We start from the raw sequence: 22,121 nt of genomic DNA on the forward strand, positions 1-22,121 counted from the left end.
GGCGTTAACGTCATTTTAACGAGATTAATGCTGATGGCACTATTTTAAACCTGTCCTTTTCTTGCATGTTGCTAACTTCAAATGTATAGGTATGAGGTCCAGTGTTTATTCATATGAAAAACGCTTTTGATTTGGTCAATCATGATCTTTTTTTGTACAAACCTTTCCTAGAATAAATTGATATGTTTTCATTGCTATTTGTGCAATAGGGTGTGAAGTATGATTAGTCAGCACAGAGGGGTACCTCAGGGTTGCATCTAAGGACCGCTTCTTTTTAATAATCATTTACTGCTCTTTTCATGTGATTGCCTACACCAATATGATGCTATCATCAAAGGCTTCTTTTTTACAAGTTTATAAATAAGTCGGATGGATTTAGATACAAAAATGTACACCCTTTGCAAACTTTGCTTAATATATCCAAATATTAAAATGCGAAGTAGAATGTCAATCTTAAGTTATCATTTGCCTCTAATATGTAATGACAGCTGGGAAGATCAGAAATTTGAAATTTGGCATGTACTTCATGTGTGGATTGATTTGAACTCACCTTTAAATCGCATATTGATTATATTTTTTAAAAATGCCAATTTTTTTTAAATGCTCCACACATTTTTTTTTACACATAATCTTAGGCAGAGACTTGTTTCACAACTCATATTACCAGTAATGGAATGCACTGAAGAGGCAGCACTGTTACCTCATAGCAAGAAGGTCCTAGGTTTGAATCCAACATCTGGCCGGGGGCTTTTTGCATTTGCATGTTCTCCCTGTGCTTGTGTGGGTTCTTGCCAGCTTCCTGCAACAGTCGAATGACATGCTGTTAGTCAGGTTATCTTAATTTGTGATTCTAAATAGTCCATAGGTGAGAATGTATATGTGAATGGTTGTCTGTCGCTTACCCCTCCGGCAGACTGGTGATCTGTTCAGGGTATACCCTGCCTCTTGCTCTATGGTAGCTGGGTTAGGCTCCAGCCCACCTGCAACCCTGATCTGAATTATCACTAACACAGTGTATCAGGATTCTTTTAAAATTCTTCAGATATATTTAGGCTTCAGATTTTACAACTCAAAACGATTATTCACCATTAATCAATGTATCTATGATAGGAAGTAAAATTCATGGATCACCCATGTGATGCATGTGTAGCAGTAATAATTTAAATTCATATGCTGTTTATGTTATTTATTTTGTGGTAACAAAACAGGTTTGGTGACTACAGACAGTGATTAAAAAAGGTGGAAGGGTCTTGAGCTTGCCTCACACAAGATGTTTTGCATATGGTGAAGGGTTTTAATCCCTCACCCTGGAAACCGTCACACTGTGTTTGACAGATTGACTTGATGACACGCTTGGAAATGAAAGCACAAAGAGACCTATTTGTTCTCAATATATTGTAACTTCACAGTTTGGGGTTGTCACTTGATTTAGTTGAAAAGATTCATATAAGTTTAGTGACTTTAAAGAGTTAAAGGTGATGAAATTCACCTGCTAGAACATCTAAGGCTTAACGTACAGCAACTAACTATTACTTTGTTTTAGAAGGAAAAAAGAAATAGAGGAAGAGGAACAAAAGTGCTGTACTCCAAAGTGCTGAAATGTTGCCAAGTGGAAACATATGACGTAACAATTGATCAATTTAACTCCTGCCACTCCCAACTTCCCTGTTTCTCGCTGGTTGTTCTCACGTTTGTTCTCTTGTTCTCTTGTTTCATTTCAGACCTCTTTATCTATCTGCGCGTTTGATCCTTTAAGTCTCTACTCTTTCCTGTTCAGACTCATGTGCACTTTATGTTAACAAACCAAACAAAACTTCAGTCTATGCATCCCTCGCCCAGTCTTTTAGACCTAAACTTCTGCAGTTTGAGCAGACAGCTAATAAAAGACACTAGTTTAAGAGGAATGCACTTCTGTCAGATCCTACACAAACACATTAAGGCACAAAGTCAAAAGCAAACATTAACTCAGATGTCAGTGACTATATGATTAACAGGTCATTCATATAAAATGGCATCAGAGCCTTAAAAAATCCTCAACTCACATGTAAATCGACTGTCATGTTTAATGTACTTGACAATGAGCTTCCAAGCATCATGCCCAAATACTATGCTGCTGCCACCATGCTTATGTATATTCTGTAATCCCAGTCTGGCTGCAAGATTTTGACCTCCACCTATACTGTGTGGCGGTCAGAACAGCTTTTTCTTCTTAAGCAGTGAATTCTCTTGTTTGTATGTTTGGTGTTGTTGTGACACTGCAGAATAAATTTTGGAACCCATTTGATGGTTTGAGGCTGATCAGATGACGACTAGCTGGATAAGAGTTTATTTTAATATTACCTACAACAGTTAAAAATTTTATTAGAAGTATAAAGTGATTATAGATGGAAGCAGCAACCATGTCACCAACTGGCTTGAGAAGCCTCATTATTTGCATTTGGCTTCCACTGTGTGTGTGTGTGTTGTTGTTTTTTTAAATGAAGTGATCATATTTCAGTGAGAGCTGGAGTAAAGCCGGCATTACTCTAACGTTCAGCTGAAACTCCTTTTATATCCAGAATTAACAGTGCTTAGAGTTGCTTCACTATCCCTTTTTGTGTGCATGTAAACAGGTTGATATTATTAATAGAGAATCATCAACAAATACCACGGAAATGGAGGCTCACACAAAAAAACTGCACAGAGAACCACACACATGCAAAGAGGGTCATGATACATCATCCTGTTGCACAAACAAAAAGAAACCCACCTGTCAAACTGGTAGTTTGAACAGTAGGAATGGATGGGGAGGTGGAGTACAGGACAAATAGAGGGAGGTGCAGGAGGGAAAACGAGACAGAAAGACAGTGTTTAAAGGCACCTTGAAACAGGTTACACATCTCATTCTCTAACACACCCCATACGTGTTTGCACACTGTTTTGGACTATGGCTTCCACCACCTCAGGTGATGCTCTGCCATCAGGCGGAAGGATCTTCACCAGCTTTCCTGACATATTCTTCATCCCCGAGTTTGTGAGTTTCTTGTGTTGTAATTTGTGTTGTTAGAAGGGATGTGTTACTTTTCCATGTTGAGTTTTACCCTCTTTTGTGGTTCAGACATGTCTTATTTTTGCACAGCCTTTTCTTTTATTCTCTTTCATATGTTTGTTTAACACGTTTTCCTTATTTCATTCCTTATTCAAACAGGCCAACATTATTTAAAGTAACATCTTCTTCTTCTCATTTCTCTGTTGAAGCAGATCTCCATTCTGATAAGATTTTTCTCGTCTTGTTTTGCTGGTCAGCTGGAACCACTGTTTGATAATTGGAGTTAATAAAAAGCAGACTTTTTGGTGAAAATAATTTGTTTCCATAGCAACAGGAAAACCCTAAATATCAAAAAAACACACATTTTATTTGTCAGAAAACATCTGTGATGCAGTATCTGCACTAATCAGCCATTAGTTCTACTTTTATATCCTCAAAATGAATAAAAAAATATTTGTGCAATTTGCACAATACTTATGTTGTCACTGGCATCCTCACTTTCACTTTCACCATGATTTTCCTCTAGGATCACAATCATGGATGTAACAGGTGGTGATGGACTGAACTGTATTATATTGAAAAGTGACAAGTGAAGATTATTAGGCTTTGATGTTTTTCAATCCAGAAAATAATTAGATGAAACAAGTATTAACTTTGAGCTGTTAATGAAGAAGGACTGACTTTTAAAAATATATATCTCATAAACTTATCCTGAAAAAGGTTTGTGCAATATCTTTAAACCTGCATAACAGCTATTACTTTAAATGTGAGAGTGCGGGGATAGGTATTAGTACTTCTTATTTGTTTATAATGTCATATAGAGACATTTTGTTATCTAAAACATTCTCTGTATTGCTCAAACCACAAAGAAAAAACCTTGTATTCTGTGACATTTTAGAATTAAAGCAAACAAGTTGTCACCTTTTTTGGCATGCATGCCCCTCATTAAAATGGCACTAAAGCTGTAAATACCAAACCCAAGCTTTATCTTTACGTTTTCTTTTGATGCATGCAACACACAGATTAAATCTGCATGACATGTGGAAAGGCACCTGTAACCCTTAGATTTAAGTGCAGTAAAGTATATATCAAAGTAGTCATAAACCCTCATGGATTACTGGATGGCTTTCACTTTTCATGAAACATTATGCTGCACAAGCCTGATGAAGGCCACAAGCCAAAACGCGTTGGTCAGTTAATAAAGTTGTTCCTATTTACTTTTAAGTCTTGCTGGAGCTCCTGCATTGTTAGTTTCTCATCCTCTCCATGCACAATGGAAGTAGGTGAAGTTGTGCCAGAAATTTTTGCTGCTGCACAAGAATGGAAATCTACTGATAAAGTTTACCTACTCTTGTTGTCAGTGTAAATTTAACTGATAACGGATAAAAAAAGGCAAATGAGGGTGAGTTTGGCTTAGTTTTTGGCAACCAAGTCATTTTTCTGGAATTACTGTGTACTGTGAAGGACTGTGAGGAAAAAAAAGGAAATGCTAGAGAACAAAAACACCTGCACAAGGCAAGCAATGGCAATAAAGTGAAGGAATGAATTGAAAATCTCCTCAACAGTTAAGATGCTTGATGTTTTTTAACATTTTTTAATTGAAACTGTCCTTAAACCTACAATTCACTAGCAGGGATCAGACTTCACTGGACAGTGTTTATTGACAGAAAATGGCGGACAGAGTCAGCAAAGTTGTCGATTTGGTGAGGGCCTCAGGGCCCTCTGGGCAGAAAGCACTCTTGGTATCTACGTGAGACGTGAGAAATAAGACAAGAGCTGGGAGGGTGGGGCACAGAAATAAGAACAAACTGCAAGTAGGGCAGGAGGACATTTCACGATATATGAGTGGAAGGGGAGTGTGTGAGGTGTGGTCCCACTACTGAAATTCAAATGAATTGTGTCTCAAAGCCTCAAAGCTAACTTACCATCACACACAAACATATTCAACACTAGTTTTCAGCTTGAAGCTTGGTTATTTCAAATAATCACTGAGACCATAAACTCAGACCACATGGCCGTAGGATCCACTTCCAGCTGATTTAAAGGTATACTCCACTCAAACGCTTTCACCACCCTCTGTTGGCATGGAAACAGCAGTTATATTCAGTCTAGACTGACAACAGTGGATTTCAGCTGTGATTCAGTCACGGCAACAAATTTGCCACAACAGATATAGATGCTAAAAAATACTAGTATACCTAATTTAGGTTTAGCCAGCCACCCATTCAGGTGTGCATACTGTTGTGTGAAAAAAGCATTTTTCACACTTAAAGGCTTCAGATCATCAAACAAATTTTAATATTGGTCAAAGTTTTAAAATAATGATTTCATTTATTAAGGAATTAAATCTATCCAAACCTACCTCTGTGCGAACAAACAATTTTATCACATTAAAGATGGAAAAAGGTTGATAAAAATATTGAGTCACAGATTAAGTCTTCACACTGACTTAAATGCTCCATTATAAACATTTTTCCTGTTGTTTTCAGTCAGAGTAAACAGTCAAGCTTTGACTGCGAGTACAGAAGCCCCACCCACCTGTTTTTTTGCATATATTTTTGTATAAATTTGTATATTCACGGTGCGTTCCCTTTTACCTGGAATGGATGTAAAATGGATATGTTTTACCTGTGTGGTTTTAGATTAGATAAGTTGCGATAAGGCTTATGCAATATTTGTCCATATATTAAAACAATTTTTGTATGTAGAAGCACCTATTGTTTGCTACTCTGTTCTCCATTTCCTTCATGATTCACTGTCAGAAATTTCGCCAGTTTCGCCTATTAAAGGTTTAAAGAAAAAAACAGGCATTTTACTTCACATTTTGACAATTAAAAAAATATTCTGACATTGTACAAATAAGATTCACAAGTAGTGAATAAACCAAAACTTCTTTGCATTTAAAAAATGATATCATGAATGTTGTGTATTCTTTATTCATCTTTTTACTCTTTTTTTGTGATGTGGATTGTTTAAACAACAATTGACAATGACAGCTGAGAAGCATTCTAACATACCTCAAGTGGCCACCAAGACCAGAAATGCACTACATAAATGGAAGTAAATGCAGTTATTGTTATTTATTTTACTTGGAGGAGACATTTCTCACATTAAATATACTTAAAAGGACCATTTGAGATGAATGAGCAGAGTGAGCATAATTTCCTTCGGGAATAATAAAGTATTCTGATTCTGATGCAATGTTTGCCTGTTACAGTGACAGTGTTTAATCCAGGACATTGCATTTTTAAAAAAAGAAAATAAGGAATGACAATGAATAAAAATGTTTTTCCTGCGCACACTATCTGTGACCTATGGTAAAGCATTTTAATGTGGCTCTTATCAAGGAACAAATGGTGGAAGGTTCATGCTCCATCTAAATACCAAAGACTCTTTCAAGCATAATGTTTGCCAAAGGAGGAGATATAAAGGCTGAGGCAATACACCCAAGAGTGACAACATGGCCATTATGTGTGTGTTTGTGTGACCAAGCCGTAGTTTAAAGGGCACTGTACCAATTTACATGAAGCTCTGAACAACCTTTCAGAGGGCTGGAAAATAGCTTAAAGCTTACACTCAACACTATGAATTTCTAATAAAAAACTTTACAAAGTGGGTGTGTAGAATTCCCTCTCTGTGGAAATCAAGCCACTGAATTGCAATATCATCAATCATTGTCTCTTTTCCCCTCCTCTGTGTAACCCTGCAGGTGTTTGGTGGTTTAGTGTGGATCCTGGTGGCATCGGCTAAAGTTATTCCGGCTAACCCTCTGGGCTGGGTGATGTTTGTGTCTATCTTCTGCTTCGTAATGACAACGATCTGGTTCTTCATCTTCCTCTGCGGAGGCAATCAGAGCAGCATCTGGCCAGCACTGGTTAGACACTCCCACTGACTGCTTAATACCCTAATTAGATAATTAATAGGGGATCAATGAAAGTACTTGTTGAACGTGTTTAGTCATGTGAAAAAGGAAGTAAAGCATCTTTAAATTCCAAATCATTTTGTCTTCAGCAGGTCAACCAATTAGGTAAATGACGAGCAACTCCTGACATATTAAACTGTAATTTTGTATTTAACAAAAATTAAGACAAAATACAGTAACAATGTATGAAAACTAAATACACCACAGTGCTTTTATAGAAATTAAGACAGTAAGTATTAATGAAATATGGTTGACTAATTGATCATCAGCAAGTGTGGCCACATCTAGAAAAGTAGACATTTTGGCAGTTTGGAGCATTCAAATGTGTTAGCACAATGTGAAGGATAAAAGAAATCAGCAATGATCTTAAAGAAGCAATTATTTTTTCCCATCAATCTGCGAAGGGTTAATAGAGAGCTTGCAAATAATTTGAAATCAGTGACTCTACAGCAAGAAAGAGTATTTACTTTAAGTTTAAAATCTTCAAGACAGTTACCAATCTACCCAGGAAAGGAAAACCCAGCAAATTCACTCCAAGATCAGACAGTGGTATGCAATGTGAGACTGCAAAAAGCCAAAGAAAGCCACATCAATCTCAGGGGATAATCTGTTCTCTATAAAGAGAACACAGAAGCACACCTTACCCTACAATTGCATCTGTGCAAAGAACAAACAGAAAATTAAACCACAAAAACGTTTTGTGTGGTGAAAGGATGATGATTTGGGATTATTTCACAGCCACAGAAGCTGGGTATCCTGCAGTCATTGAGTCAACTATGAATTTCTCTGTATACCAAAGTATTCTAGAGTCAAATGCGAGGCCATCTGTCCAACCCCTAAAACGACGATACAGAAAACGATGACTTCAAGTTACTGGGGCTAAAAGTAGGCTTAGTTTTTGATAAATAAATATGTTGTTGTTCATCTAAGATTATATTTAAATCATTTTAGAACCTGCTCAGGACCAAATTTCTTTTATGTCTTGTTACATAAAAACTTAGACATAATAAATAATAAATAAATAATAAAAGGTGTAATTCCATTTCTCATGTGACTGTAGTGTAGACCTTGAGAAATGTGCACCAATATATTAGACATCAAACGATAAGCAGAAAACTTGACAATTAAAGACATTTTTAGGGCCTGTCTTAAAGAAGGGTCATTACCTGCCAATGTTCTTACAAATGCAGTAGCATAGGGGCAGTTGGGGGTTTTGGGGGATACTTTCCCACAAGTTTTACATAGTCCATCAACCTGTCCCCACTTTGTTTGAAAATTTTCCCTTTTGCTCCCCCTCCCTCTTTTCTCTTATTATCATTTTAAAATGACCTCCTCCTCCTTCTTTTTTCTCAATGTTTCATTTTGCAGGATGCAGGCTATCATTTTGTGGCAGTGGTTTTCTTCCTCAGTGCATCAGTGGATCTGGCCTTTATCACCTATGGGACTGGAGAAAGTTATAAATTTATATCAGGTCAACCTGCTCTACCAATTCTAGCACTTCCAGGAGTACAACCTGATGAATATCTCAAAATATACCGACTGTACATTTCTGCAGTGGTACGTAAAACACATACATTTATTGTTCAAAACGTTAAGGGATATTGAAGAATGACATATCCAAATTAAAAATCTGTATTGACATACATTGTATAATCGTCAGTAGTCAGTTATAACTTGTAAAATTGTTCCCTAATTTGTTTATTAATGTATGTTTTTTTGAGCAGCATATGAAATAAGTGAAGTTCTTCTATAATAAATGAATTGCTTGATGGTAACGTTATATCATTATTTACTAAAACAAGCGGAAATAGCTTATATGAATCTTGTACTTGTATTTCTGACAATATCACGTAATTCCTGACAATTTTAGCACAACATGTTGAAATTATCCAACTTTTAGTAGTTTTAAAAGTAGTTGTAAAAGAACAAAGCTTTAAAATGTTTTAACAATGTAAATTGTTAAGCAGTACAAATGTAGATGTGTAAACATTTCTCTTATGTCAAGGAATTGAAAATGTAATTATAGAAGATAATGAAAATACGCAAGTAAAGTATATGTGTCTCAAATTGTAATCGCTCAAACAAGGAAAATCCTAAATCAAAATTATACTGCTAAGTTAAAATCTCTAAAGTGGTCCAAAGTCTTGTACCTCAAAGTGGCCATCTGCATAATCCATCTGTGTTTCTGTGTGTTTTTTAGGTGATGTCCTATGTGGCCACTCTTCTCTACTTTCTCCATGCCATATTCTCTGCCATTCGATGGAAGAGGTCCTAAAAAAGTAACCAACTCAAGAGGAAAACAACAAAACAAAACAAAAACAGCTAATCACATAGCTTTCACAAGTACATTGAGCTTTTTTAGGAAAATTATTTTTACTTTCATGTTACTTTTCATGCATTTCTAATGAGTGAATATGCCCAAACATCAAATTCATAAAAAAGTGAGAAGCACACCCAAACAAAAATTACATTATCACATTAGCCTACCTCACAATTTTCAATGTTGTTTTTGAGAATACATGCATAAGAAGTGAGAATTACTTTTTAGTTTTCAGAACTAAATATCGTTTAAAGAAGATAGATGAGTGTAAATAAGTAATGAAATTACTAATCTAAACAGAAGCAGGAATGATATTATCATAATGTTTGATTTATTTTCACTGTAACTTTCAATCGTTTACGATTCTTTAAAAGCTCAGTTCACAAATTTTATTTCACACTCACACACAAAAACACAAATGCATTTTTAAAACTCAAGATGTGTCCTAATCTTATTTAAATATATTTCTGTGACATTTCAAGAAAAAAAAAAAAGGTGTTTTCGCAGTTTCTGTAAGTAAACCACGTCAGTGATCCTGGCTTAAAGACATGACCTAATGGTAATGGTAACATGACCTAATGTAATAGCTGACATTGCAATATTTGCTATATATCTGTTTTGCCCAAATTAGATAGTGGAGAGAGGAAGGGACAACAAGGGAAAGACATACAGCAAAGGGGCCTTAGGCTAGAGTTTAACAGAACTGCATCTAACCTTGTGGCATACAGTCACATGTTCATTGTGTGAGCTAAACCAGCACCACAGCATTTAAATATTTCAAACCTTTATGACAACGACTTACTTCTACAGCTTGCCACAGTTAGACTTTTAGTTTGTTCTCACTAAAAATGGAAACAGGAAAAGCAGGAGGATTGTGACTTTAGTTCCTACAGAAGACAAGGCCAACAATAAATGGAATGGGCCCTATATTTCATCTGTTGCAACTTGATGGGCCAAGCTAAAATAATGATCACTTTGATGGTGATCTACCCATTTATTCATGCGACTGACATTAGAGGCATCGTCAGGGCCACATTTCAACAGTTGACAGATGCATGTGTTGTTTGTTGTCTGTATTTCCACAGTGACTGTGTTTACAATGTTACATTGTCTTTTGTGATACAGGGGTCAGCAACACTTGAGTTTTATTTAGTTTTTATTTAGATAGATATATTCATTTTTTTCATTGTTTCTTTGCTGTGGTCTTATTAGTGAGTGATGTATCAGTTACCTGCAGTGTAGCTTTGCAATGTAACCTCTATTAGAGCTTCATTTCTGTTAAGGAGGTAACGCTTCCACATTAAAACATTAAGGCATTAAAACATTTACAGCAAAATACGAACAATATAGTTGTCCATTCATGTTTCACTTCTGATCCTTACCTTATTAGCTACGTAGCTAACTGTTCCTAACTGCAGCCTAAATGGCATGACCAATGAGTTAATTAAAGTATAAATTCATCTTTAACTTAAATTAATCATTATTCCATATTTGAAATGGTCTCAAAAGGAATTTTACTTTTAACAAATTTACTTTAAATGTATTTTTTTAAGCGTTGTACCTGAAACCTGAAACGCAGACTATGCCAAATACTTGATTTGTGATTGGAATATCCTTCAATTTCCTCCATGTTTCACTCCATGGTTTTAGAATGAATGAATGAAGAAAACTGTTTGCTGACAGCCGTTTAAACCACCTTAAATACACTAGATTTAGTGCCTTTTTCAAAAGCTTGGTGTTTGACATTTGATGATGTAACTGTCTAGATGATTCACTTCACACTTTTGTCTTGGAATCTCCATTGTGAAATAAAAGAATTGGACATTGGAATATTATGTGTTTTGTTTGTTGAGGGTGTCAACGTTAGCAAAGACTGACAGCATGCCATGCAATGAGTCACAGATCACGTTGTGGGAGAAAACAAACAGCGTCAATTTCATTGTTTTCTTAGTATTTCATTGTTTTCATTGTTTTGAACAATGAAATACTATGTGACAACAGACCTGAGCTGTCAGGTAAATCTTCTAATTGCACAGAGATAAAAAAGACAACAAAAACTTATACAATCTCAATTTGACTTGACTGATTAAAACTACAGGCTGGTGAAGATTGTCCAATCAAATGGTGTAAAATACAGATTTAATACAGATGTAAATGTTCTAAGAACCTTTATACCAGTCGTACCCTTTATAAAATAGATCAAGGAGTCAGTGAACCATCCCACTGGTTTATTGTTCTCCCTTTATCACTCACCTACATAATAAAATAGAGTAAGGTGAGTGGTTTTAGTAATACACAGCATCAGGAAATATGCTTTTGAAGTTAGCAGTAAACTGATCCCTGATAAAGAGACTGGATGTTGTAATTTAACTAACACTGTAATCCAATATTACATTTTGCTCTATTTAAAAATGGTCCCTTGTGTGGGACTGTTATAACGTTATTCACCACTTTGTTAGGTAAACATGTTTAACTGTGGGTGAACATAAATAACCAATCAATCTGTCACATGGCAGCATCTCAGTGCATTGAGGATCGTATCTATAGGCAACGACCTGCTAAAGTTCACACTGAGCATCAGAAATGGGGACAAAAGTTTATTTAACTGAATTTGAGAGCTGTTGGTGCCAGATGGCTTGGTCTGAGTATCTCAGAAACTGCTGATCTGTTGGGATTTTCCAGAGGTCAGAGAAGAACAACCAGACTGCTTTGAGCTGATGTAACAGAAACTCATTTCCTAGAAAAATATCCAATGTTAGCAGTTAAATGCTCCACCACCAGCTAGTTGCAACCAAAGTTTTTTGTTTGCCTACTGTTGCTGGAAACTGATACCAGGGGAGGTAATGAGGTAGAACACTAACACTTTGAGCTCATAAGCCAAAACAGCAACTAGAAACATGGTGCTATAAATGCTAAAGGGAGATGCGAGGCCTGTCAGCCCTCACACTGGACATGCTCATTTGATCCATTGTTGAAATTAATTATTGATTAGTGCAGCTCAAAATGAAGCCCTGTGTCTGTGAGATCAAAGTAGACTGTCTTAACCCACAATCATTAGAATCTATATTTTGAAAAGAAACCTGTTAAAGTCTCTGTGTGCAATACAAATAGAGGCTTGAGGCATTTTTCTAACACAAAGAAAGGGTTTATAGGTTAGTGGGAACTGAAAAGTCAGTGAAGTGTGTCTTTACTCAATAGCAACAGGAAAGATATTAAATCAGTAGACTCAACTTAGCCTGGGGCCACAAGATCTCTCATCAAGTTTTTTTGAAAGCCCCGTCACAAGTCACCAGTTCACATTAAATTCCAGGCAGCGTTCAGTGCTGTAAGGTGAAGGGTGTGTCTGGTTTGCTGTTGTGGGAAGGGATCTCTCCCCCACAATAGCAGAACGGGTTTGACTGCTCACCTGACTTTCTTAAAAGGGTCATTTACACCTGCTGCCGCACCGTTAGTTGAGAGGAAAGAGCAAGGTGCTCACTGTTAAATCAGCACTGGGAGAAGGAAGAGGCAGAGATGGCTGCAACAACTGCTCAGCCCATGGGGAGCCTGCCCAGTGGACTGGGAATATGCACCACAGCACCGGATATATTTTACATACCTGAACTGGTAAGTGGGCAATGACAGACAACAATGACTATGATCTTCAGGTCATTAAGTATTCTCTTCAGGATGCAGTTACAATTTTATAGTTCTCATTTTAAAGTATTTTAAATACGACAAATAAGCCTTCGGCTCATATAAATACTTCATATGATGCCTAAAATTGATGCCTAAACTATTTTTTACAGGATAAACGACAATTGGTAACAGTGCTATGTATTGGGTGTGAGTTTAAGGATGAACAAAACTCAAACTTCTTTTCACCAAAATACAACCCATATGGAAAAGATATATATAAATCTTATAAAGTTTGTATCTGTCTTGTGTGAAACTTGTATGAAAAGCATACAAGAGTGAAAACACATATAAGATCCCTTGAAAAATTATATAACGAAACTTGCATGTTTTGGATACTTACTAAAAAAATATATGAAAGTAATGAGAAAGTGGCCACTTTCATGAGTAAATCATATATGTTTTTGCTATTTCTTTTCCATATGGGAAATTCTGATTTTATGACTTAAATTAGCTGCTGGTATTTCTGATAATTTAGTGGTCCTATATCTCAGTGGGCCTATAGCTCCATATAGTAGCCACATTGTTTTAGGATAAAAATGCACGATTTGGAGAAAGGGAGTCAGTGGAGAAAATTCTTCATGTGGGAGGAGCATCATCTCTCTTCACATCTCACATTTCAGTTATATTGTGTCTCTGTTAATAAGAAAGAATGCGGCCGGCTCTTCTTCACCCTGACTGATTACAAAGGACACTCGTATAATAACTAAAAAAACGAAACTCCACAGATAAAGATCTTTTATTCTCACAACCAATACCCTCGCTAAAGTTTTAGTTTGTTTATTTTGGCTCCGCTCAGCCAGTCATGCTGTTATATTGTATGAGAACAGTTAAAAACATGAACATTTTCATATCTTGAAGACTGATGAGTTTCGAACGTTGCCACAAAATGTGAATGCAGTAAGAAGCCCTTTATGAACTGCTTCAGTTCACCAATGACTAAACTGCACTGGAAAAACTTGCTGTATTAACAAGTTATTTTACCTGTTCCAAAGTGTACAGTTCATTTAACAATTAACGAACTAATTAGCCAATTGTGTGGCTGGAATGTAATGGATTTAAGCACACAGATATGGTCAAGATGACCCGCTGAAATTTAAATTGAGTGTCAGTATGGGGAGAGGTGATTTAAGTGACTTTGAGTGCGGTATGGTTGTTAGTACCAGAAGGGCTCCTATGGGTATTTCATAAATTGCTAATCTGCTGCTATTTTCCCACAAAACAATGTCTAGGGTTTATAGAGAATGGCCAGAAAAACATAAATGCCAGAGAACTCTTTCATGCTGAAGCAACAGTAAGTCAAATAGCCGTTTTTTTTTTCAGCCATCTCTAAATGCCTAACCTCGAAGTAAAGTACGGGTGACAAGCAGCAGAGTACCATACTTGGTGGGAACCCAGGCTAGGATCACCAAATTTGGACAATAGAAGATGGCAAAAGTGCTGTGTGTCCTGAGGAGCCTTGAATTTACTGTAAGCTTTGAATCTGGCCTAAACATGGCTACATTCTGCATTGTTTTAACAGTTCAGGTTCCTGGTGATGTAAAAGTCTGGATGATAGTTTCTTAGCACATGTAGTACCAATTCAGAATTGTTAAAATACCACATCCTACCTGAATTTTGTTGCTAACCATGTCCATACATTTATGGATACCTCTGTTTATTGTGACCTACTGGCACAATGAACAGAGAGACTACACTCATAACATTTGCCTCGCCTTTTTAAGCTGTCAGTGAAATGTCCTTGTGTTGCATGACTGGTAACTTGTTGATTTACTACACTTGCAATATATTGCATGTTTAACTCTTTTTCACATCTTTTTCAGTGAAAAAGACTAAAAACACATTTTTTTTTAAACTGAGTTAAATGTACACTTGATGGAGAAAAACACTACAAAAAAACTCAAAAAAATTACAGAGAGATTAGAGATTAGAAAAAAACTGGGTTAACGCTTGGGTAAGTTGAAACTCCTCCACCCACACATATGTAAACAGAAATATTTGTATAATCAACATGTGACTTCCTTTGCAGCTGATTTGCTTTTCGTTGAAAGTACTTTGACAAACTTTGAACGCCACTATTTTATATTCGATGAGTCAGATGAATATTTTTGATATTTATATTCATGCACTGTTGCCTGTTCTTATTTCCTGGTTATGATATTAGAATTTAAAAGAGAGCTCTTGACTTATGAAGGAACTTTAATTAAATTTAGACTAAAGGTAAATAAAAACAATCATATTTGAACGTTAAGCTTAGCTAATGATGGCAAGCTTGACTGATAAGGTGAACGCAATGTATAGAAACAGTAGAGACAGAGATTAGTGTTTGAATGGGCTGTTGAAAATCAACATTACCATCAATGTTTATTAAGTGTGGTAAAATAAACCCTTAAGTGTGTATTTCAGATATTTTTTCCACTAGTCTTAGATGAGCCCAAAATTAAAACATTGATCCTTGTATGAAAAAACATTTTTTATTAGGTGTTTTGTCTGAATAGAGGAAGAAACATTTTCCCAGTAATGTGTGAATTCCTAACCTTAGCAATGCTCTGAAGTACACTAAAGTTGAAGCTAATTTGGTGATTGCTTTATTTATGATGTTGTAATATCAGAAAGCTTCCACCATCTGCTGGCTAAGTCTGTTTATCAAAAATCACACTGGAAACGATTTCAGTTGTTGACATCATTGTTCTGTGATGTCCCAGTTGTGGCTTTTGTGGGTTTTAATGAACACGTGGAATGTTCATTTAAGGTTTCAGATTGCAATCTGAAATAACTGCAAGTTATGAGTTAGCTTGACTATAAATTCCACATCAGTCAAGCTCCAGTGGCACAATCGGTCAGCGTGTGGTACTTATAAGTCAGTACACTGCAGAGCAATGCCAACATTGTGAGTTAATAAATGACATCACTGAAGCTATTGAGCAATGTGGCCCTTCTTCATACTCAGATAATTTACAGAAATCCTTAAATGATGGATGTAATTTCTCTTTCTATGGCAAGTTTGGCTTAAAGGAACAATCCATATTGCACAGTAAGCACAGGATAAAGCTCTTTTAGAGTAACAGTGTTATATTTTAAATCCCACACGACCACCTGTTTTAAAGTCTTTAATTACTGGTTGCTTTTTATGCAAGATTAACTTATTTTAAGCATGTCATGTGTTTTGCATTATGCACTTAGGTCATATTTATGGTTATTTTTAGTTTAAAATAAAATTGAAATGGCTTTTACAGAGCCTCCTTATAATTTACCATGTAATGTTTAATAAATTAGCAAACTAATGAATTTAGTTGTTTTTAATTCAATTCAAGTTAATGTTAGATGTGTTGTTTTTTTGTTTTTTTTAAATATATTTTATCTTTTTTAGAAGCTCACATTTTGCTACCATTGCTACTGTTTCTAGTCTTCTTGCTTACCCAAGCCCAGGTGAGCTAAGCTTAGGTAAACTAAGGTTAAATGTGCTGGCTGTAGATTCTTATTCGCTGAATATGTCCAACTCTTCACCAGAAAAAGAATATGATGGATTCCCATTAGTTCTCATAAATGTTATAATTCAATGTGCCATCTCCATTCACGCTCTCTCTTCTTCATCTCTGCAGGTATTTGGTGGTTTGGTTTGGATTCTAGTTGCATCGACACACGTGGCCCCACCGAACCCTCTGGGGTGGGTGATGTTCGTCTCTGTTTTCTGCTTCGTCATGACCTTCCTCTGGATGATCATCTTCGCTGCCGGAGGTCATAAAAACAGTTCTCACTGGGCTGCTGCTGTAAGAGAGACGCAATAGTCAGACACCGAATAAAATTTAGAAAAATTAATGGGTTATGACCTTGTTGTAAAAATGTTTGTCTCTGTTTGTGAAGGATTTTGCTTACCATGGCCTGGCAGCGCTCTTTTTTTTAAGTGCAGGGGTGGATTTGGCTATCATCACCATCGGGGTGAAAGTCATTGACCTTAAAATCTACCGGACTTACATTTCTGCTGTGGTAAGTACAATAACTCAATACAATAGAGCTGTCCAAAATATTTGTTCAGATTTATTTTTATTTGATATATTTAATTAATCAACTTTGACTTCTTTTGAATACTCAGGAAATATACCTATCCAATTCCTCCAGCATGGCACATCAATACATGCCATAGTCAGAGGTTTACTGTTTTCCAGCAAAGTCTGGGAGACAGTCAAAGGGCATGGAGGAAATTCCAGGAGACAGGCAATTATCCTGGAAGAGCTGGACAGGGCCGTAGAAGGCCCCCAAACCATCAGCAGGACTGGCATTTGTGCTCCTTTGTGCAAGGAGGAACGAGCAGACTTTACAACAGTTGCCTCTAGTTGGCTCTGCGACCACTGCCTAGCACTGTGCAGCCCGAGTGGCAATTGCCATAGAATATCAGAATTGGCAGGTCCACCACTGGTCCACTGGTGCACTGTGCTTGTCACAGATGAAAAAAGGCTGATCTTGAGCACATGCGTCTGCACGTGGGGCCCACACAAAATACTGAGTTCCATTTTGAGTTGCTGCAAAGAAATTTCAGAAAAATGGACCAGGCTGCTGCATTATTTTTGAATTCAGCCATCTTTAGGTTGAAAATGATGTGGCATCATTTCATTTCTAACACATAACCTAGGTCATATCAATACAGATATCCAGAATGATTTTTTCCCATTGAAATCTGATTTCTTTTAAAAGTGTTCCTTTAATTTTTTTGGACAGTATGTTAATGTTGAGATAAAGTGATCAGAGATTTCATAATAAACTATAAACCAGGGGTGGGCAACTCCAGGCCTCGAGGGCGGGTGTGCTGCAGGTTTTAGATATCACCCTGGGTCAACACACATTAGTTCATTACCAGGCCTCTGAAGAACTTCAAGACATGTTGAGGAGGTCATTTAGCCATTTGAATCAGCTGTGTTGGATCAAGGACACATCTAAAACCTGCAGGACACCGGCCCTCGAGGCCTTGCTATAAACAGTATATTATCTAAAGAACCAAACTACAGCAGGTAGAAGTAGATTTTCAACATGTTTTTTTTAATTCAACCTGACCCAAAACCAGTGAGTCTGCTCAATTCAAACAGGACATGCAGAACAACATTAATCAGTGACCTAGTTGGTATGGGTGGAGCCAAGGGTACTTGAACACACATTGATTATTAGCTTAAAGAGGTGGAAACTTCATGTGAATTTCCTTTCACTTCAGAGAGAGCCACCTATGTTTTTTTGCCTTTCACTTATTATGCTAAGCTAAGCTAACTAGCATTTATATCTAGTATTCCATGTAATTCTTGGCAAGAAAACAAATATGGATTTCCCAGAATTGGATTAAAAAGCAAACTGAAACAGCAATAATGATGCAAAGGATGGACTTGGCTTTAAGTATGTTCTTTGGTTGTGTTTGTTTGTGTTTCAGGTGTTCGCCTTCGTGGCCACACTGCTGTACTTCATCCATGCCATTCTCTCAGCCATCCGATGGAAGTATTTCTGAAGAGTGAATAGCAGACCTGCAAGAAAGTAGTACACTCCATCTGCTGTGCACATCTATGTCCCTGACTGTCTGTGTGTCTTTGTCTGTTGGATAATGCATTTAAGTCACATTAGATTGGTCAGAATTGGTCTTGACTGTATGTGAGAGCATGACTTTCTTGCTTCGCAACATTATCAAAATACCAAATACTTTAACATACAAAAACTCACACAGCACATACCTGAGGTCACAGTGAAAAACTGCATTCCATCCTTTTTTTGGCATAACACAGTATATTGTGAAATTGGTTACGACTTTGTAAAGGAGATCTATAGATTTTAAAGCAGAGAAAAGACGTAAACAAATCAAAACTTATATTCTATAAACTATAAAATTCAAAGAGTAAATGATCAACTAGACAAAAGTCATATTCTTTTAACCTCAAACCTCAGAATAATGTTGTCGAGCCCGTGATTACATCTTCACAAAAAGAATGGGTCATTTTTTTCAACAGTTTAGAGAATATGGTGTCAATGCTGTTATTGTAGAATAAAATTCATCACAAACATACAAAGCTAGTAGCATTAAATACATTAAATGCATACTTATATTTTATGTTTCTCCCTTTGTATTATCTGTGTTGAAATATTAATAATATAACTGGATTTATTAAAGAAATCAAATACATGCATGTCATTAAAAAAATTAAAAAGCAAAGAGTAAAAGACAAAATAAGAGGAACAGAGTTAATGTTGCTGGATTAAATTTTTATAGTTTTGTATTCTGAAGATTATTAAAATAAGAAAATGAATTATACTCGTCTGTATTCTTTCGTTATGTGCTTCATTTTCTCTATAAAACATCAAAAGAATCTTTGAGTTACTTGTGAGAGGCATTTGCACTCATTGGAGTTTGGTTTAATTGCTGTTATCCTTATTCTTCTTCAGAGCTGATGTTCAGTACCAACATCAAACATAATTTGATGTTTCGAATACCAGTTTTCCTTTTATTGCAAAACCATGCACATTAAAATTAAAAGAAGAATAAGAGATTTCACAGTGTTTAAAATACTCTAGTCATGGGGGTTCAAAAGAAATGAAATATCAAATGACTACTTGTCTTCACATAAAACAACAACAGAGTTATATAAAAGTTTAAATTTGCATTTAGGCATCATGAATGTATCGTCATTGACTCCGGAGGTAAGGATGTCTTGACTTGATGAGCATGAGCTACACACAAGCGCCAATGGTGCAATTAGTCAGCACGCAGTACTTATAAGACAGTAGATTGTAGAGCAATGCCGAGGATGAGAATTCAAACCTCAACTGCGGCACCCCACCTGCTCTCTTGAGGGTTGCTTTCTCTGAGACTGTTTTCGGTCCAGGTATTGATAAGAACGACCTTTTCTACATTACCAGTATAAACCCTCTGGATGTGTGCACCCCCACCCCCGGTGTTGGAATCAGGCAATGTGTTGTATTTCTAAGACAGTACACTGCAGATCAATGTTGAGGTTGTGAGTTTAAGCCTCATCTGGAGCAGATGTCCTCAGTTCATCTTGAAACACCAGGGCAGAGATCTTTCAAGGCTGAGTTATATAAAACATTAAACTTGCACTTAGGCATCACCACTGTTAAAGAAGGAATACTGAGACGGCACCACTTTCATTTTTTGCAATCTTGGTTGTAAAAAAACGTATATGACAAGGGAGGGCAAATTGCATTGACTTTTCCAATGTTTATTTATTTTTTATTTTTTGGTTTAGGGTTTAAAAAGTGAAGCCAGTGACATTATCAGTGTAAAAGATGGACCCTGTGAGACCTTTGGTTTTTGCTGTTGTCATCTTGGTTGCAAGAAAAAAAAAAAACTAAACAAAAAAACCTGATCTTACAAAGATGGGCGCTCATGCATGGGCATTTTTGTTGTTGTTGTTGTTGGCAACTGTCTCTAATAGCCAGTGTTGAATCCTCTGGTAAGAATGTCTTGACATAACTAGCACACAAGCTCCAGTGGCGCAATCGGTCAGCGCGCGGTACTTATAAGACAGTACTTTGTAGAGCAATGCCGAGGTTGTGAGTTCAAGCCTCACCTGGAGCATCTTAACTTGATGGTCTCTGAATTGCTGAGGCACAGACCTTTTTAGTGGAAATGTCATCTGAATTTCAGGAGTGGGACCACGCCCCCTTTTCAAATACCTGCTGTTTCCCCCCCCCATTTTTCCCTCTCTTACTTTTCTTCATTCATTTCTCGTTAGTACATGGGGATCTGTCCGGCCCGGGAGCCGTCGCCAGTCTCCTTCGAGGCCTTCCCCAAACCGCAGCACCAGTTCACACTTCCTCATTCCCCATTGTTACCGAGGATGTGGTCCCAGCTAGTGAAATGTTCAGCTTTATAAAAGATTAAACTTGCATTTAGGCATCAACTATGTAAAAATCAGACTACCGAGACAATGGCAGCCAGCAGTAGGCGACTCCTCTGTTTGCAAAATGAGTCAGGATTTCTGGAATTACTTTGTTCAATCTAACCCTAGTTTAAAGTTGGCAGCTCAGTTTATATCACCTAGTTATCACTACCTATATCTGTAGTTCTAAGAATATAACCATTTTAACTTTGCAAATCATTGACTCCATTTAAAGAAAAAGAAAGACAGGGAGTGGCTTTGTTATACATGACAAGTTGCTACTATGACTACAGGGTGGCACTTAGATTGTAGGTTTTGTGGTGAACATGCACAAAATATGACAAAAAATCTACAATATTATTACTATTATCATTATTTTTTATCATTAATATATATTACTGTGCACTGTTGCCCAACGGACATCAAAAGTGACACAAAAATATAAACTTTGTTCAACACTTTTCAATTTCTTTGCTCCATAGTTGCAGTAAAACATAAGAGGCATCCATCAGCCTCAGCTAATCAGGAATTTCATGCATTACTAAATATATCCAAAGCAAAAAGGACAAAACCCCCAATGACTTTAATAGATTTACACTTTATTATTAGCACATGTTGTAATTTGCAACAGTTCAAAATTAATTCTCAAGAAGAGTCAGAATGTAAAATATTTCTTCTGCTGTAACATTGACTGTCATTAATTTGCATCAGTATCATAGGTTTGATATGGACAATGAAGTTGGTGTTATACTGAAAAGCACTGAACTTTAGTCCTCAGTTGAGAAAATAATGAAACTCTTACAAACAGAATCCATCACATGTTGAGATGTTAACAAAAAACAAAATTCTAGCAAACAAGTTCCACACATACTGTTACTAGAAAAAAAAACCAAGTCAGATAATCCATTTGACACTATTGGTTTCCTTCAGTCCACTCAAGTCTCCTTTGGTCTTATCCAAGCATCAGCCTTCCCACGCATTACCAGATGGTGCGTTTGACACCTGCCCAGATCGAGCGTTTCAACCCCTGTGCAGCTCGTACGTCATCCCAGTGCAGCCGGGTGTTGGGAATCTCATCCTCTGACTCTGGGTTGGGTCGTGCGCCGTCTTTGGGACTCGCCACCACCATGGGCAGAAGGCCACGCTGTGACTGAAACTCTACAACATGGAGCTGCTTCTTGTCAGCCAGAGTCTGGTGGGTTTCCTACGGAGAAACAGAAGAGGTAGACATTATTATATGGAAACTGTTACTGGGGCTATGAACTTAGCAGCTTCTATAATATAAACTTTTTCCATAAACTTTCA

General features: G+C 36.7%; 3 protein-coding genes and 1 non-coding gene across 5 annotated transcripts in view; 3 read left to right on the forward strand and 1 right to left on the reverse strand.

The window, feature by feature from the left end:
• The first annotated feature begins 23 nt into the window (after positions 1-23).
• LOC146375190 (myelin and lymphocyte protein-like) lies at positions 24-11,100 on the forward strand. The gene is made up of 4 exons (XM_084948206.1): positions 24-3,013; positions 6,738-6,902; positions 8,319-8,507; positions 9,151-11,100. Exons 1-4 carry the CDS (start codon positions 2,927-2,929, stop codon positions 9,223-9,225), a joined length of 516 nt encoding a protein of 171 aa, XP_084804332.1. The 5' UTR covers positions 24-2,926; the 3' UTR covers positions 9,226-11,100.
• A 1,471-nt stretch (positions 11,101-12,571) lies between these two features.
• LOC146375191 (myelin and lymphocyte protein-like) lies at positions 12,572-19,195 on the forward strand. 2 transcript variants are annotated; one of them, XM_084948207.1, is made up of 4 exons: positions 12,572-12,876; positions 16,548-16,715; positions 16,810-16,932; positions 18,359-19,195. In XM_084948207.1, exons 1-4 carry the CDS (start codon positions 12,784-12,786, stop codon positions 18,431-18,433), a joined length of 459 nt encoding a protein of 152 aa, XP_084804333.1. In that variant the 5' UTR covers positions 12,572-12,783; the 3' UTR covers positions 18,434-19,195. The 2 variants fall into 2 exon arrangements, with proteins under 2 accessions (XP_084804333.1, XP_084804334.1); XM_084948208.1 differs by lacking the exon at positions 12,572-12,876 and adding an exon at positions 12,893-14,415.
• Positions 19,196-20,418: 1,223 nt separating this feature from the next.
• Positions 20,419-20,512, forward strand: trnai-uau (transfer RNA isoleucine (anticodon UAU)). Its single transcript has 2 exons — positions 20,419-20,456; positions 20,477-20,512. It is a non-coding gene; the product is annotated as a tRNA-Ile (tRNA).
• Positions 20,513-21,394: 882 nt separating this feature from the next.
• mrps5 (mitochondrial ribosomal protein S5) overlaps positions 21,395-22,121 on the reverse strand; it is a 45,068-nt gene continuing 44,341 nt past the window's right edge. The window contains exon 12 of the mRNA XM_084948530.1: positions 21,395-22,020. Coding sequence (XP_084804656.1) covers positions 21,796-22,020 — 225 coding nt within the window. The 3' untranslated portion in view covers positions 21,395-21,795. The remainder of the gene's footprint in view (positions 22,021-22,121) is intronic.

This window comes from Perissodus microlepis, chromosome 13 (assembly GCF_051167445.1).
Source record: "Perissodus microlepis isolate ML-2025 ecotype Zambia chromosome 13, ASM5116744v1, whole genome shotgun sequence".
Lineage (NCBI taxonomy): Eukaryota > Metazoa > Chordata > Actinopteri > Cichliformes > Cichlidae > Perissodus > Perissodus microlepis.